Raw genomic sequence first — 15,998 nt, 5'->3', positions numbered from 1 at the left:
ATTTGCAATGCATCAGAGGCAATAGCTCAGTTGGTAGAGCACGAGAGTCTTGAATCTCAGGGTTCAAGCCCCATGTTGTTGCACTGCAGGAAGTTGGACTAGATGATTCTCGTGGTCCCTTACAACTCAACAAAACTATGAATTTGCATCTGGTTCTATTACTGAATGACAGTTGTTATTGCTGATGTTCGTAACATTTTAAAATGTAGAAGATCCCCATAGCACTATACAACATTCTGATTAAATACAACATATTGTTGCATGCCACCACAATCTCCAAGCAGTGCAAGATTCCAGGGGGCCCAGGGGCATGTTTCCTCAGAATGAGGGACAGTGGAGACTGTGGTGCCTTTAGGATATATGGTTTATTTACACAGATATACAACCCCAGCCTACGATGGAGGGGTTCACACCATTAACACCCCAAGAAGGTCTTGTTTCTCTCATGGCCATGGCCTTGAATTCCAGCAGAAATCAGGCATGTCTCTGACTCTCTGGCTTCTGCCTCCTTCTAGCTTCCAAATGCAAGTCTCTAGATCATACTCTAGATCACAGTCTCTAGATCTACTCTCAACTCTGGCCTTTGTCTTTCTAAGTACTGACAAAGAGTCACTTCCTTTGTTGCCTTAACAACCCATGTTGTTGTTTAGTCGTGTCCGACTCTTCGTGACCCCATGGACCAGAGCACGCCAGGCACTCCTGTCTTCTAACAACCCATACTTAGGCTATTACCTCACCAGGAATTTGAATCCTTGCTTAGATGCTAGCACTTGATGGATCCAGGGATTAAGAGGGTCTCAGCATCCAGCCTACTTTCCCCATGGAAAACTTGCTGTTTACTGCTGAATTGGCACATTCGTCAACTTGGGAAGATATTAAAATAAATTTGCAAATATGGAACATAATGAATCTTTCACTATTAGGCAGAGTGTCAACTATAAAAATGAATGTATTACCTAGAATGCTATTTTTGTTTCAAACAATTCCGGTGATTGGCAAGACAGATTGTTTCAACGTATGGCAAAAATATATTTGGCAAGGGAAAAAACCAAGAATAAAATATAAAATATTGATAGATGCAAAAGAGAGAGGAGGTTTCTCCCTGCCAGATATGAGATTATACTATGAAGCATCTGGTCTTTGTTGGCCGAAGGAATGGATGGCATTGGAGAATTCACATATTCTTGACTTAGAAGATCATGGTAATATTTTTGGTTGGCACGCTCTTTTATGGTATAAAAAGGTGAAAGTACATAAAGATTTAAAAATCATATAAATTGGAAAAAATTGTATAGAGTATGGGATAAAAACCAAAATCTATTAGAGGTAAAAACACCACTTAGGCTCTCACTGTTGGAAGCTATAGCGGTAAAGAAAAATAATACGATAGAAGGGTAGACAATTTATTGAAATTTATTAAAACAAGAAGGAGGAGAGTATCAACTGAAATAATTGAAGGAATTGGCAGGTTGACATTTGTTCCAATTTAGTGGTAAACAGCTAGGAAACCGGCAAGGTAGGCAGAAAGCCCCTTGGACACATGACTAGAAATGTGGACAAGTTCTGAATTTCTGTGCATTTGTAAAGCCAAGGTTAGGAATGTGTCTGTACAGGCCTGTGTACTTCATAGGCCTGTGGACTATATTTTTGTGGGTTTCCCAGCAGCCACTTCAGTTCTGTTTCAGCAAGTAAAGTCTCATCAAACATCACAATAGTGTGCTTATTGAAGTAATCCACCAAATGTGAAACTATATATTTGTAAATACTATCTATTGATCGATTGATCTATCCATAAGTTACATAAATGCTGCACCCAGGAACGTCCACACTGCTCAAAGAAGCATTGTGAGTTGTAGCTTTCCATTCTCCCAAGAGGTTCATTATTTCCTGGTATTGTGATACCAAAGCTTAACTTTTATTACATAAATGGATTATGGGATTTTCTCGCTCTCTCTTTATAAGATACTAATTGTTTTCAACAGATAATTTCGAAAATATATGGAAGAGTGCCAGAGAGGTAAACCTAGAAGAGCTTTGCAAGGTGGTTGTTTTGCTTGCTTTTTAGATGGGTGGGAAGAGAAGCTAATAAGGATATCACAACAATATTGGAATCAGCAAGGCTTCATTTTTTAAGAATGGAAACATCACAACAACCCTTGGTTACATAACAGGAATGCAGAGGTGGAGCCAGAACTCCAAAAAGAAACTCCAAAAACCTCTCAGCAGAGCATTTCCAAGGATCGTGCAAATGGCTTTCACCGAGAAAGACTTCTATGCTGGACATTTCAATCCAAAAGACTACTTGGACACCTATTACACCTTCAGCTCTGCAAAAGAACACGAGAATGGCTTTTTGGTTTTCTATCTGAAAAATCTCCACCAGGCATTCATTTTAGGTAAGTGCTGGTGTATTTCATGGGTTCCAGAGCTGTCGCCATACTGGGTTGCCTGGAAAGAGATCCCTGAAAAGGGTATGAATAATCCATTTGATTATGTCCACAGTTGCCAGCCTCTAAGGTGGCCTGTGGTGGGAGAGACCTTTAATACCAGTTGGATCTATAGCAGTGGTAGCTTTCCAGCTCCCGTTAGCCCCGGCCAGCATGTGTCAATGCTCAGGTGAATGATAGGAGTTGTGGTTCAGCAACATTTAGATGGCTGCAGGTTGGAATGGGCAAGCCTGTCATTTGTTGTTCCTGATTCTTCCAGACTTAAGTCCAGTTACCCACATTTCCATTTTCCAGTCTGTAGGGGGAATAATTACATCCGCACAGAAATGCATTAGCATTTTGGTACTGATTTAACTGCATAATTCTGTGTGCAATTTTTGCATAATACACAGATTCTTTGCAAAGCAGTCTTCCCTAATACAATGCATTTCAAAAAATATTGTTTTAGCTAAGATATAAACTTTTATGCACATTTTACCCTGCTATATGTACTTCTGAGCCCATTTCTAGAACTACACTGCAAAATTCAGAGATGTGTGAATTTTGAAAGCTAGCTGTGTGTCAATTCATATACAGTGGTACCTCAGGTTAAGTACTTAATTCGTTCCGGAGAGCTGTTCTTAACCTGAAACTGTTCTTAACCTGAAGCACCATTTTAGCTAATGGGGCCTCCTGCTGCCGCACCACCGGAGCAGAATTTCTGTTCTTATCCTGAAGCAAAGTTCTTAACCTGAAGCACTATTTCTGGGTTAGCAGAGTGTGTAACCTGAAGTGTATGTAACCCAAGGTACCACTGTATTGTTTCGAAAAGAGCAGATTAGGCAGGTTTGCCTAATAATGCAAATAGAATTGAATTTCTCCCTTCCCCCATTAGCACAGGTTAACCACCCTTGATCTATAGTGATTCAGCAGCAATTTTGAAAGACCGTGAAAAACTTTCCCTGCCGATATTCACATCTAACATTGTTGACCAGGCCAGGCTATTGTTGTCTAAGCAGCATGGCTGACATTGGAACATATGTGTTATTGGGTTGATGCCATACAGATGACATAAAAGGGGACACCCTGATTGATATTGGAAGTGGACCGACCATCTACCAGTTCCTCTCAGCTTGTGAGTCCTTCCGAGAAATTGTTGCCACAGATTATTGTGAACAGAATTGGGAGGAGATGCAACGATGGCTGAAGAAGGAGCCAGGAGCTTTCGACTGGAGCCCGGTGGTGAAATATGTCTGCGAGCTGGAGGGTAACAGGTATGGAGAATTTGCTGGGTTGCTTCCAACATAGATAAAAACATAATAAAACATTAAACATTTCAAAAACTTCCCAATACAAGACTGCCTTCGGAAGTCTTCTAAAGGTTTACAGTTACTTACCGTATTTTTCGCCCCATAGGGCACACCGGCCCATAGGGCGCAACTAGTTTTTTAGGGGGGAATGAAAACCACCAGCCTCCAAACCAGGTCGGGGAATAGCGGGATGGCAGTGCTCCACCTCCCCGCTGTCCCCCGAGCTTGTGGGGCTGCCTGATATCTGCACGGAGCCTGGGGCGTGTTGTGCAGCATGCCCCAGGCTTCGGGATGCAGGCTGCTATCCGCAAGCCTGGGGAGCCCGACGGGAACTCCCGCGGAGCTCCCAAGGCTTGCGGATAGCTTCCTAAAGCCTGCATTCACCCCATAGGACCCACACACATTTCCCCTTCATTTTTGGAGGGGAAAAAGTACGTCCTATAGGGCGAAAAATACAGTATCTCCTTGGCTCAGGGGTTTCATAACTCCATACCCTCCAACATTTCTCCAAAGAAAATAGGAACATCCTAAGGAAAAGTGGGACAATCTGGGATCAATTCTAAAACTGGGATGGCTTCTCTAAATCTGGGACTGTCCCTGGAAGTTAGGGACACATGGGGGGTCCGGCATTGTGGGGTGCGGGAATCTTTTCACATTCATCTTGCATTCTCCCTTAGGGAAAAGTGGGAAGAGAAGGAAGAGAAGGTCCGAAGAGCCATCAAGCAGATACTGAAATGTGATGTGACCCAGCCAAGCCCATTGGGCCCTGTGTCTCTGTCTCCCGCAGACTGCCTGCTGTCCTCCTTGTGCCTGGAAGGGGCCTGCAAAGACCTGCCCACCTTCCGCTCTGCTCTCAAGAACATCAGTTCCCTTGTCAAACCAGGGGGGCACCTCGTCTTATGCTCCATCCTAGAAGAAACCTACTACAAGGTGGGCCAGCGGCCCTTCTCCTGCCTCTACTTGGAGCGGGCATCTGTGGAGGAAGCCCTCAAGGGGGCAGGCTTTGCTATCAAGTGGCTCAAGGAGACCAAGATCAACTTGCCGCTCTCTGTGACAGACGCGAAGGCGGTCTGCGTTGCAGTGGCCCAGAAATGCCAGAATTGAAGGATAGAGCACTGAAAGAAGAGCAGGGCGAAGCAGGAAATATTTTGTGGTAGAATTTGTAAAAAGTATTAGTTATTTCTTTAGAACTTTTATGTATGCCACAACAGCAGCTAAAATATTATATGCACAGAAATGGAAAGAAGAGAAGGTTCCACCAAAGGAGGAGTGGCTTTTAGATTTAATGGACTATGCAGAAATGGCAATGCTGACAGCAAAATTAAGAGATCAAAATGATGAACTTTTTATAGAAGAATGGAAGCCTTTCATGGACTATTTAGAAAAAGATTACACTCAAATGAAATTGCGGGCAGGATTGGAGATTAAAGATATTATAGTATATGCTTTGATAGAGAGCCTACATGTCAAGAGTTGTAAAAAAGTTAAAACAGAGTGTGAAAAGACCTTGTTGGGAGAATCCATTTACTCAGATTGTAAGTGTCAATAATGTTTGCACAGAAAGAACTCAGCTTTGAGTTTGCCTGGCAGCCAATAGGCACCCTATTCTTCCTGCTAAATCAGGCATCTAATTCTGATCATGCAGACATTTTTTCCCTCCGAGAACATGAATTAGGGTTTATCCACACTTCCACTTTTCCTGCCTCCCCCCCCCCCCGGAAAATTTGCTGTTTACTGCTGAATTAGAGCATTGCTTCTCCTGCAGATTGGCGTTTGTTCTGATTCAGTAGTAAACAGCAAAGAAAGTGGCAAGGCCAGTGGAAAACCTCTTAGAGCACATGCTTAGAAAACCACAGAATAAGTGGAAATGTGGACAAGCCCTGTGTAATTTATACGCCTGTAAACTCCATTTTGCATGCCCTCCAACATTTCTCCGATGAAAATAGGGACGTCCAATTGCATATTGAGAATTTTACTTTTTATACCCCATACATCTTACTGGGTTTACCCAGCCGCTCTGGGCAACTACCAACATATATAGAAACATAATAAAACATTAAACATTTTTTTAAAACTTCCCTATATAGTGGTACTGCCGGTTGTGGACGGGATCCGTTCCAGAGCTCCGGTCAGATCCCGAGGTTTCTGCAACCTGAGGACCGCTTCTGAGCATGTGCACACAGCAAAACCCGGTAAAATACTTCTGGGTTTGCCACTGATACAGAAGGGGGGGGGCATGTCATCTTCACCTTCTTCTTCGCTACAATATATCAATTTATTTCCAATTGTCAATGTCAAAAGGGACTAAAATCTATAAAATTCATAGAAAATCAACATGCGAATTTGCTCAATTTCTCTAGGACTCCATCACACCTCCCCTGTCCTCCATAATCCCTCAAGCAAGGTGTCAAGACCCTAATCCTGTCAAATCACTCTGCCAAGCCTTTCCTCCAGGAAATGCCAGTACATGGACCATTGTCTTCTCATCAGGATGTGCTTATCTGCGCATATCTCCAGCTCTGCATATTCCCCCCTCCCTCCTCCATATGTTAATCCTGTGAAACCCAACCTCTTCTTAATGTATTCATGATGTAATCTGTGTAACCCAACCTCTCTTTAATGTATTCATGATGTAACTGGGATGTATTTTGCACTGTATTCTGGGACATGGAGGGAAGTTTCAAAAGTTTATGTCACCCCTTTCTCGCTGTTCAATCTCGTCTTGAACCTGTTGCACAATAAACTTGGATCTTCTGCAGTTTGCTCCTGTGCCCGGCTGAGCTCATTTTCTTCCGCAGGGACCCGTGGACTTAGTCCGACGAGCTGGGTGGCAGAGTAGCCCCGCACCCAGATTTTAGCTGTAACACCACACACACATCCCGAAGTTTACATAACCACCAGAGGGTTACGTAAATGGAGGTACAACTGTACAGAATTGCCTTCAGATGGCTGAGTGGTCAGATAACTCCATATTCTCCAACATTTCTCCAATGAAAATAGGGACATCCTAAGGAAAAGTGGGACATTCCGGGATGAAATCAGAAACTAGGACAAATTCTCTAAATCAGGGACGTCTCTGGAAAATAGGGATAGTTGGAGGGTCTGATTTTGTGGGTTCCCCAGCAGCAGCTGCTGTTCTGTTTCACCAAGTAAAGTCACATCAAATATCATAATGGTGTGTCTATTGAAGAAATCCATCACAAGTTAAGCTATATCTAGAACTATACCGGCTGTGAGCTGCTTCCGAAGGAAAACAGACCTACATAAATGCTGCACCCTGGAATTGCCACACAGCTCAAAGAAGCAGGGCCAGTATAACATTAGGCAAATAAGTTAATTATTTCCAGGTATTGTGATCCCAAAGTTTAAGTGTTTTTACTCAAAGGGACGTTGGGATTTTCTCTCTCCGTTTCCAAGATAATAATTGTTTGCAACAGATAATTTCTCAGACATAGGGGAGAAAAGGTTAGCTTACGAAATATGCCCCAGAGGTAAACCTAGAAGGTATTTAAAAGGTATTTGCTTGTTTGCTTGGTTTTTAGAGGGGCAGGAAAGACCTGATAGGCTGGAATTCTGGTGACTTCATTAAAAAAGAAGAAGAAAAACCCCCCTAAGGACCCCAGATAGCAAAATAGGAATGCAAAGAAGGAGCCAGTAAACAAAACTCCCTATAAACACTCCAAAAACTGAGCAGGTTTCCAAGGATCGTGCAAATGGCTTTCACCGACAAAGACTTCTATGCTGCACATTTCAATCCAAAAGAATATTTGGACACCTTTTACAACTTCAGCTCTGGAAAAGAAAACAAGAATGCCTTTTTGTTTTTCTTTCTGAAAAATCTCCACCAGGCATTCATTTTAGGTAAGTGCTGGTGTATTTCATGGGCTCCAGAGCTGTTGCCATACTGGGTTGCCTGGAAAGAGATTCCCTGAAAGGGATATGAATGATCAATTTGATTATGTCCACAGTTGCCAGCCTCTAAGGTGGCCCATGGTGGGAGAGACCTTTAATACCAGTTGGATCTATAGCAGTGGTAGCTTTCCAGCTCCTGTTAGCCCCAGCCAACATGCGTCAATGCTCAGGGGAATGATAGGAGTTGTGGTTCAGCAACATTTAGAACGTTGCAAGTCAAAATGAGCAAGCCTGTCATTTGTTGTTTCTCATTCTTCCAGCCTTAAGTTCCATTCCCCACATTTCCACATTCCAATTTGCAGGGGGAATAATTAAGTTCTTATGAAAATGCATTAGCATTTTAGTGCAAACGTCTCCTAACAGACAGAATTCTGTGTGCAATTTTTGTATAATACACGGATTTTTGCAAAGCAGTTTTCCCTCATACCTTTCAAATATTGTTTCATAAAGACATGAACTTTTATGCACACTTTACCCTGCTATGTCTATTTTTGTACCCATGTCTTGACTGTAGATCTACACTGCAAAATTCAGAGATGTGTGAATTTTGAAAGCTATCTGTGCATCACTTCATATATTGTTTTGAAAAGAGGTTAGGCAGGTTTGCCTACCAATGCAAATAGAATTGATTTTCTGTCTTCCCCCATTAGCACAGGTTAGCCACCCTTGATCTATAGTGATTCAGCAGCAGTTTTGAAACACTGTGAAAGCTTTTCCTTCTAATATTCACATATAAAGTTGTTGACTAAATGTGAAATGACTAAGCGAGTCTGTTGTTGTCCAAGAATCATGGCTGAAATCTGAACAAATGGGTTAATGGGTTAATTCCATGCAGATGACATAAAAGGGGACACCCTGATTGATATTGGAAGTGGGCCGACCATCTACCAGTTCCTCTCGGCTTGTGAGTCCTTCCAAGAAATTGTCGCCACAGATTATTGCGATCAGAACAGGGAGGAGATGCAACGATGGCTAAGGAGAGAGCCAGGAGCTTTCGACTGGAGCCCGGTGGTGAAATATGTGTGCGAGCTGGAGGGTAACAGGTATGGAGAATTTTCTAGTATGGGACATTGAAGGTGGAATTTTGAGACTCCTCGGCACTCAGATGCCCTCTGGAAAGAAGGTTGGCACAGCCATCACAGGTTCTTGTAGACTGCAAATGAAACAAGCAGCAATCAGGCACTGCAGTTTAGTTTCCCCAGTTGGTTTACATGAGCACAGCAGCACAGCACCTTTACTGATCCAGCGTCTAATAGGAAAATAACATCTGCAAAGTGGAAAAGCACATGCAGAGTAAATTGCACCTCACTTGGGAATCTGGCATGGGGAGAATTGCTGCATTTATAGCTCTCCTTTCCTCCAAGGCGTTCAAGCATAGTGGCTTCTCTCCTTCTGCCACCCATTTTATCCTCTCAACAATCTTCAGAGGTAGGTAGGGGCAGCCGCAGAGCGTATGCCATCGCCACCCAGGGTGGGCTCACAGTGCATGGGGTGCGGGGTGTGGAGGAAGCCTGCTGTGGCCTCACCAGCTCAGCCCTTGCCGATGCTTCAAGTAAATCCAATCAGACTGAAGGGCACACTCATGCCGGCCTGGCAGCCCTGCACGGCTTTGCGAAGCTGTGTTGTAAACAAAAATTGCCCTTTTCCCTTATGGGGTATCCAAGAGCCCACATAGAGTCCTTATGTAGGTTCCCTATTGGTAGGAGAAAATAACAGAGGCCAACCAGAGAATATTGAGAAGCAAAGCAGCTAGTAAGCTTGATCTTTATTGATCTGTTGCAACAGGGTGCTCCCCTCACACAGAGGAAAGGAGGAGAACCCTAGAACAATGGCGGGCAAGGCCTTATATGGACTTTTGAAATTGCCACTCTGTAGATCAAGCCCACCCCCAGAAACATCATACTACATGCATCACAGAAGGGGTGTAACCTAAGACACCCCCCCCCCGATACATCCTACCTACATCACAGAAAACATCACAGAAAAGACAGTCTAAAACAGAAATTTGAATGTTGTTTTTCCTGTTTGCCAGGTTATCTGATTGCCTTTCCTGGTTGTCTTTCCTGATAGTCTGTCACCCATTAAAATGCTGATTACTCAATTCCTGAGACAATGGGAAGGCTCCCTGACCCCCCCCCCCCTGCAAGGAAAACATTTGGTCAGTTTAGGAATCAAAATGGTTTCAGGTCGGTCTTCCTGTGCTGATCTATGTATGTGCTTGGTTGGTACACCTATGAACATTACCATATATAAAGACCTCAAAATTCCTTTCACAGCTGTCCAATCCCAGCCTCACAAAGCGGCACTGGGGGTAAACTCAGGCACCGGAGCCCAACAGAGGAGAGAGACAGTGATGTTGCTGCTGCCTCTTCTCCTCTGTGCTGCTTACACCCACGTGTATGCCGTGACCTAAGAGTGGAGTTGCAGCCCGCTTGGCATGGCTTCCCTCTTTGTGGCTCCAGCCTGGTCACACCCCCTCAAACAAAATATGCCCAGGACCACGCACCCCTCCCCCAGTTCCACCCATGCTATGCCACTGGGTAGGGGTGTGAGAGAGCGTGACTAGCCCAAAATCACTCGGTGAGCTTTGTGGCCAAGTAAGCGTTTGAACCTGGCTTTCTCCAATCCTAAACCGCTGCTCTAATCCAGCCTGGTTCCCTCCAGTTGTTGTTGGACCACAACTCTCAGGACAGCTGGGGCTGATGGGAGTTGTAGTCTCCCAACATCTGGAGGGCACCAGGTTGTCTCAGGCTGCTCTAACTTGTAGGACACTGGCTCACCCTTTGAGATCCACAGCAACCAGGAATTTTTCACACATTCAGCTGAGGATGTGGAGTGATCCTGAGATGTGCCTGGCTGGAATTAGGAACATCTGAGGACAGGGGTTGGGCATTGTGGGGTGCAAGGATCTTGTCATGTTCACCTTTCATTCTTCCCCAGGGAAAAGTGGGAAGAAAAGGAAGAAAAGGTCCGAAGAGCCATTAAGCAGGTACTGAAATGCGACGTGACCCAGGCCAGCCCATTGGGCCCTGTGGCTCTTCCTCCAGCGGACTGCTTGCTGTCCTCCTTATGCCTGGAAGGGGCCTGCAAAGACCTGCCCACCTTCCGCTCTGCTCTGAAGAACATCAGCTCCCTTGTCAAACCAGGGGGGCACCTCATCTTAGGCTCTGTCCTAAAGGAAACCTACTACAAGGTGGGCCAGCAGCCCTTCTCCTGCCTCTACTTAGAGTGGGCATCTGTGGAGGAAGCCCTCAAGGAGGCAGGCTTTGCTGTCAAGTGGCTCAAGGAGACCAAGATCGATTTGCCACTATCTGAGACAGACGCAAAGGCATTCGGCACTGTGGTGGCCCAAAAACGCCAGAGCTGAAGGGAAGACCACTGAAAGAATAACAGGGTGAAGCAGGAGGGGGGGTTTTTGGGGGGAGGGTATATTTTGTTCTGGAGATTAGTTATATCTGTAGAAAGTCTATGTATGTGATAACAGCATCTAGAATATTACAGGCACAGAAATGGAAAGAGAAGGTACCACTGAAGGAGGAGTGACTTTTAAAATTAATGGGCTATGCAGAAATTAGATTTGCCATACATCCAGAATTTCCCAGACATATCTGGAATACTGCAGTCAGAAATAGTGCCTGGGAAGAAATTGGAGAAATGTCTGGGAAAATCAGGATGTATGGCTGCCTCTGTCGGCAGTGCGCTTTTTGCTGATTTCCCTTAAAAATAGCTCAGAAATGGCCAAATTTTTTTGGAAATATGGCAACCCTAGCAGGATTGGCAATGCCGAAAGGGAAATTAAGAGATCAAAATTATGAACTTTTTATAGAAGAATAGAAGGCTTTCATGGGTTATTTAGGGGAAAAAAATATTACAGTCAAATGAAATCGTGGGCAGGATTCAAGATAAAATCAGCAGAATAAAAATGACAATTAATTGTAATAGAGAAACCTTTTGGAATAGATAAAGATATAACGCAATAGAAAAGGTTTGAGTAAAAACACTGAGGAGCTGAGAAATAATGAAATATGAAATAATGTAATTATTTGATTTGAAGGTTATTGTATAAAGGTAAAGGTAAAGGTACCCCTGCCCGTACGGGCCAGTCTTGACAGACTCTGGGGTTGTGCGCCCATCTCACTCAAGAGGCCAGGGGCCAGCGCTGTCCGGAGACACTTCCGGGTCACGTGGCCAGCGTGACATCGCTGCTCTGGCGAGCCAGAGCCGCACACGGAAACGCCGTTTACCTTCCCGCTGGTAAGCGGTCCCTATTTATCTACTTGCACCCAGAGGTGCTTTCGAACTGCTAGGTTGGCAGGCGCTGGGACCGAGCAGCGGGAGCGCACCCCGCCGCAGGGATTCGAACCGCCAACCTTTCAATCGGCAAGTCCTAGGCGCTGAGGCTTTAACCCACAGCGCCACCTGTATAAATATTCAAAAAAATTAATAAAACAATTGTATGTTAAAAGAAGGAAAAGAAAGCCACCCGGCCCAGCACCGGAATTAGAAGCCACATATGTTCTACCTCAAGCTTACAAGCCAAAGCAGGGGTGGAGATCCTGTGGCTCCCCATTCAGATTTTGTTGGACTACAGTTCCCATCAGGCCCATCAAGCATGACCAAAGGTCAGGGCTTGTGGGAGTTGTAGTCCAGCACCATCTAGAGCAGCGGTAGCCAAAATTTTGGAACCAATGGGCACATATCAATGGGAGTGCTGGGGGTACTAGTCACAAAATGGCTACCATGTGGGAGTGTGGCATAGCAAAAAATTTAGAGCCGACAACTTTATGCTTACAGTGGGAAGGTAGCTATGTTGTGCCAGTCCTGATTGTGGAGATCACACAACAATTATCTCCCTCTCTCTCCCACCTCACCCACACATTGATGTCATTGCTGTCCAACAATAACAGTACCAGGAAAAATATACATGCTGGCCACATCAAACTCATTTCACAGAAATTCCCTAGAAGGGACCTGCACATTTAGCCCCATAACTTTCTTTCAAGAAAAGAAAGCTCAGAAGTTGGGTCACCTTTCCTGGGGTACCAATGAAAGCCTTTACAGATGCCATGGCACCCATGGGTGCTGGGTTGGTGACCCAGGGTTTAGAGAACCCCAGGGTTCCCTGACCTAAAGTGGTCGAATCAATGAAATCAATGTTCATAAGTACCTGGGGTGTCCACACAGCATCTTTTGCACCGGGCCCCAAACTTGGAAAAGGTTTTTTGTTTTGTTTTTTAAGCCAAACTTGGCTTACCAATAGCTGGGCCTGCTGCAAAACTTTGTGTCTGTTGTTGGGACTCCTATCCACTGACCTTCACTCATTCAGAGGCCTAAACCTGCATCTGTTAAGTTGTGGGTGAACATATCAGATGACACAGCGATTCTTCAAACAGGGCAGAACAGAACTGAGCTAAAGGGTTCGGCCGACCTGCTTATATAGAGCTCAACTACAAAGCAACAGTAACAACTTTCTGTAACTATTCAACCATTAAACGTCACTTTCAATTCCTTATTTGCATATGTGGACCTGAGTGAAAACTATCTACATCCTGGGCCTGCTGGCCCAGGATGAGAACTTCAGTACATAACAGTATCTACACTTTAAAAATTAGCACAGGGAAAGGTGTGTCATTTAAATGCCCTGCAATGCCCCTGGCAGGGAGTGAAAGGCACTCTGTACATCCACAGAGGTACCGTATTTTTTGCTCTATAAGACTCACTTTTCCCCTCCCAAAAAGTAAGGGGAAATGTGTGTGCGTCTTATGGAGCGAATGCAGGCTGTGCAGCTATCACAGAAGCCAGAACAGCAAGAGGGATTGCTGCTTTCACTGCACAGCGATCCCTCCTGATGTTCTGGCTTCTGAGATTCAGAATATTTTTTTTCTTGTTTTCCTCCTCCAAAAACTAGGTGCGTTTTGTGGTGGTGCGTCTTATAGAGCAAAAAATGTGGTACTCTCTTCTTCCTTGACCTCTGTGCATCAGGGCTCAAGGCTGACGCTGAAGACAGATCAAGGAGCTGAGCTGCAACGAGGACGTGTCGCACAGGGAAAGCCCTGCCTGGCAGTTGTCAGGAGATGATGTCCTCACTTTGCCCATCTTTGCACTCGGGAGGACAGAAGTGGTGGCTCTTCCTTGGTGGAGAAGAGCTGAGCTAAGCAAGGGGGACAGTGGTTGCCATGTGGTTTTCATCTGCAGCGCTAGGTGGAGCTGAATTGGATCTGGAGGGGTGTTGAGCTGCCAGATTCATAGCATAATATTTTTCTTTGCGAAGCATCCAGAGGCCAGCGTCCCCTGGGCTGAGGCCCCCTGTCCTGATGAGTTCCTGGAAGCGCAATTTGTGCTTGCACAATAAAAATGTTTATGGTACCCCTTCTAGACTGAACACAGACGTGGATCTGAAACTATGGCTTCCGCAATTTGTTTTTCTTTAATATCTGCTCCTGCGTGGGAGTAGTGCTTTGCTAAGCCTGGTTTTGATTTTCAGGCTTACTGCTTCCTAGGGAGCATTCATCCATCAGGCAAGAAGCTCTTAAAGCATCAACAGAAATCAAAACCCAGAAGCGGCATTTGCATGTAGTTTTGTCGTGCAATAATGCTGAGGGATGGGGACACTCTATGGTCAGAATAAATTACAGTACATTGTTGTGCCCATACTTCCAACATTTCTCCAATGAAAATAGGGACGTCCTATTCCGTAGTAGTAGTAGCAGCAGCAGTAGTAATAATTATTATTATATTATTTATATACCACCCATTAAACATTAAAAAATATTCCTATACAGGGCTGACTTCAGATGTCACCTAAAGGTCGTATAAAATTACTTATTTCCTTCACTCGGGGGGTCACATAACTCCGTACCCTCCAACATTTCTCCCATGAAAATAGGATTCAGAATGTGGCAGTCTGATTGTTCCTAGAACAATAGGATCTAGAATGCAGCAGTCTGATTGGTCCGCAGGAGCCACCCAATCCAACTCCAGGTGGAAGTGAATCCGCAACCTGATTGGCCTACAGGAGAATCCCAGAATTAGCCAATCACGTGGGGCCCATTGTGTAAATAATGTATATAAAGCAGACATTTTGGGGGAACTTCCATTCCTCACTACTATGAGCTGAATAAGGAGCATGAAATCCACACTCGACTCCGAGTATATTTCAGGGGGACTCTGGCCATGTTCAGTTGAACGCACCTTAGAGTCCCTTGCGCCCTTGGCAAGGAGCTGTATAGACACACCCTGAAAAAAAATCACTTTGCAGCAATAGCCACTTTAGAAATTACAGTGGTACCTCGGGTTAAGGACTTAATTCGTTCCGGAGGTCCATACTTAACCTGAAACTTTTCTTAACCTGAAGCACCACTTTAGCTAATGGGACCTCCTGCTGCCCCCACACCTCCAAAGCACGATTTCTGTTCCCATCCTGAAGCAAAGTTCTTAACCTGAAGCACTATTTCTGGGTTAGCGGAATCTGTAACCTGAAGCGTATGTAACCCGAGGTACCACTGTACTACATTTTGTGAGACCCAACTGCTTCAAAGCCTCCAGAGTGAGGGCAAGGCGAGGAGGAAGGGGAAAAAAACCTGCATGCCTTTGTGCCATGGTGCAAGAAGGATGAGACGTTTGATCTCTTTGTGGTGCAGATCGACACATATATATGTCATAGACTCTATAGTCTCCAGCGGTCTGCCTTCATACCACCTTGACATTTCTTCTACTGCTCAGCTCCCAACTCTTGTGTAAACTCATGGCCTTGCACAAATAACTGGAGACAGCTTTTCGGGTGATTATTGCATACACTTTGCACCCCTGGCGAGACCGGTTTCACCAGCCCCTAGGTATTGGATATTGGATAGCTTTAGCATCCTCAGGAATCAAACGTTTTGTAAGAAATGTATACTGTACCAGACTAGACAGACCTGCTCCAGCATAGCTCTGGATCAAACATTATTCACAAATGACCGCTGGATGGGAGCACCAGAAAATGCTCAACTGTTCATGTGTCCATTTGCACATGACAAAAACATGAAGGGGCAAATGGAAGGGGCAATGAGAGATATAACTCAAGCTGATTCTCAGTCACAGTCTCACTTGCTGAGCACACAGACAGATTATTGTCTTGAGGATGAGGGACTCTAGTTCTAAACAATGGTTTCCTGTTTCAGATAGCATCTTGCGGCTTTCAGCTAAATGCCTTCCAGATGTTGTCAGGCTCCATCTCCCAATGGCCAGTTGTCAGAGGTGATGTGAGCTGTGAACCAGCAATATCTGGGGTCATGCCAGTTCCACAGCCCTGGGGATCAGGGTTGGGGAATCTGTTGAACTCAGATTCCAAAGTGGGCTCATTTGTTGC

The 15,998-nt window shown here is 44.8% G+C and overlaps 1 protein-coding gene and 1 long non-coding RNA gene across 2 annotated transcripts in view; one reads left to right on the top strand and one right to left on the bottom strand.

Moving 5' to 3' along the window:
* The window catches only part of LOC309357748, a 241,424-nt gene that overhangs the window by 115,158 nt on the left and 110,268 nt on the right, over positions 1–15,998 (bottom strand). The window lies entirely within an intron of this gene.
* On the top strand, positions 2,058–11,678 carry LOC309357370 (uncharacterized protein). The gene is made up of 6 exons (XM_081889504.1): positions 2,058–2,396; positions 3,493–3,700; positions 4,414–4,837; positions 7,420–7,597; positions 8,484–8,691; positions 10,589–11,678. The coding sequence occupies exons 1-6, from the start codon at positions 2,174–2,176 to the stop codon at positions 11,013–11,015; spliced, it is 1,668 nt and encodes a 555-aa protein (XP_081745630.1). The 5' UTR covers positions 2,058–2,173; the 3' UTR covers positions 11,016–11,678.

The sequence above is a fragment of the Podarcis melisellensis genome (assembly GCF_964234715.1).
Source record: "Podarcis melisellensis genome assembly, chromosome: 15".
NCBI classification, from domain to species: Eukaryota; Metazoa; Chordata; class Lepidosauria; order Squamata; family Lacertidae; genus Podarcis; species Podarcis melisellensis.
This window is presented reverse-complemented; position numbering and strand designations above follow the sequence as displayed.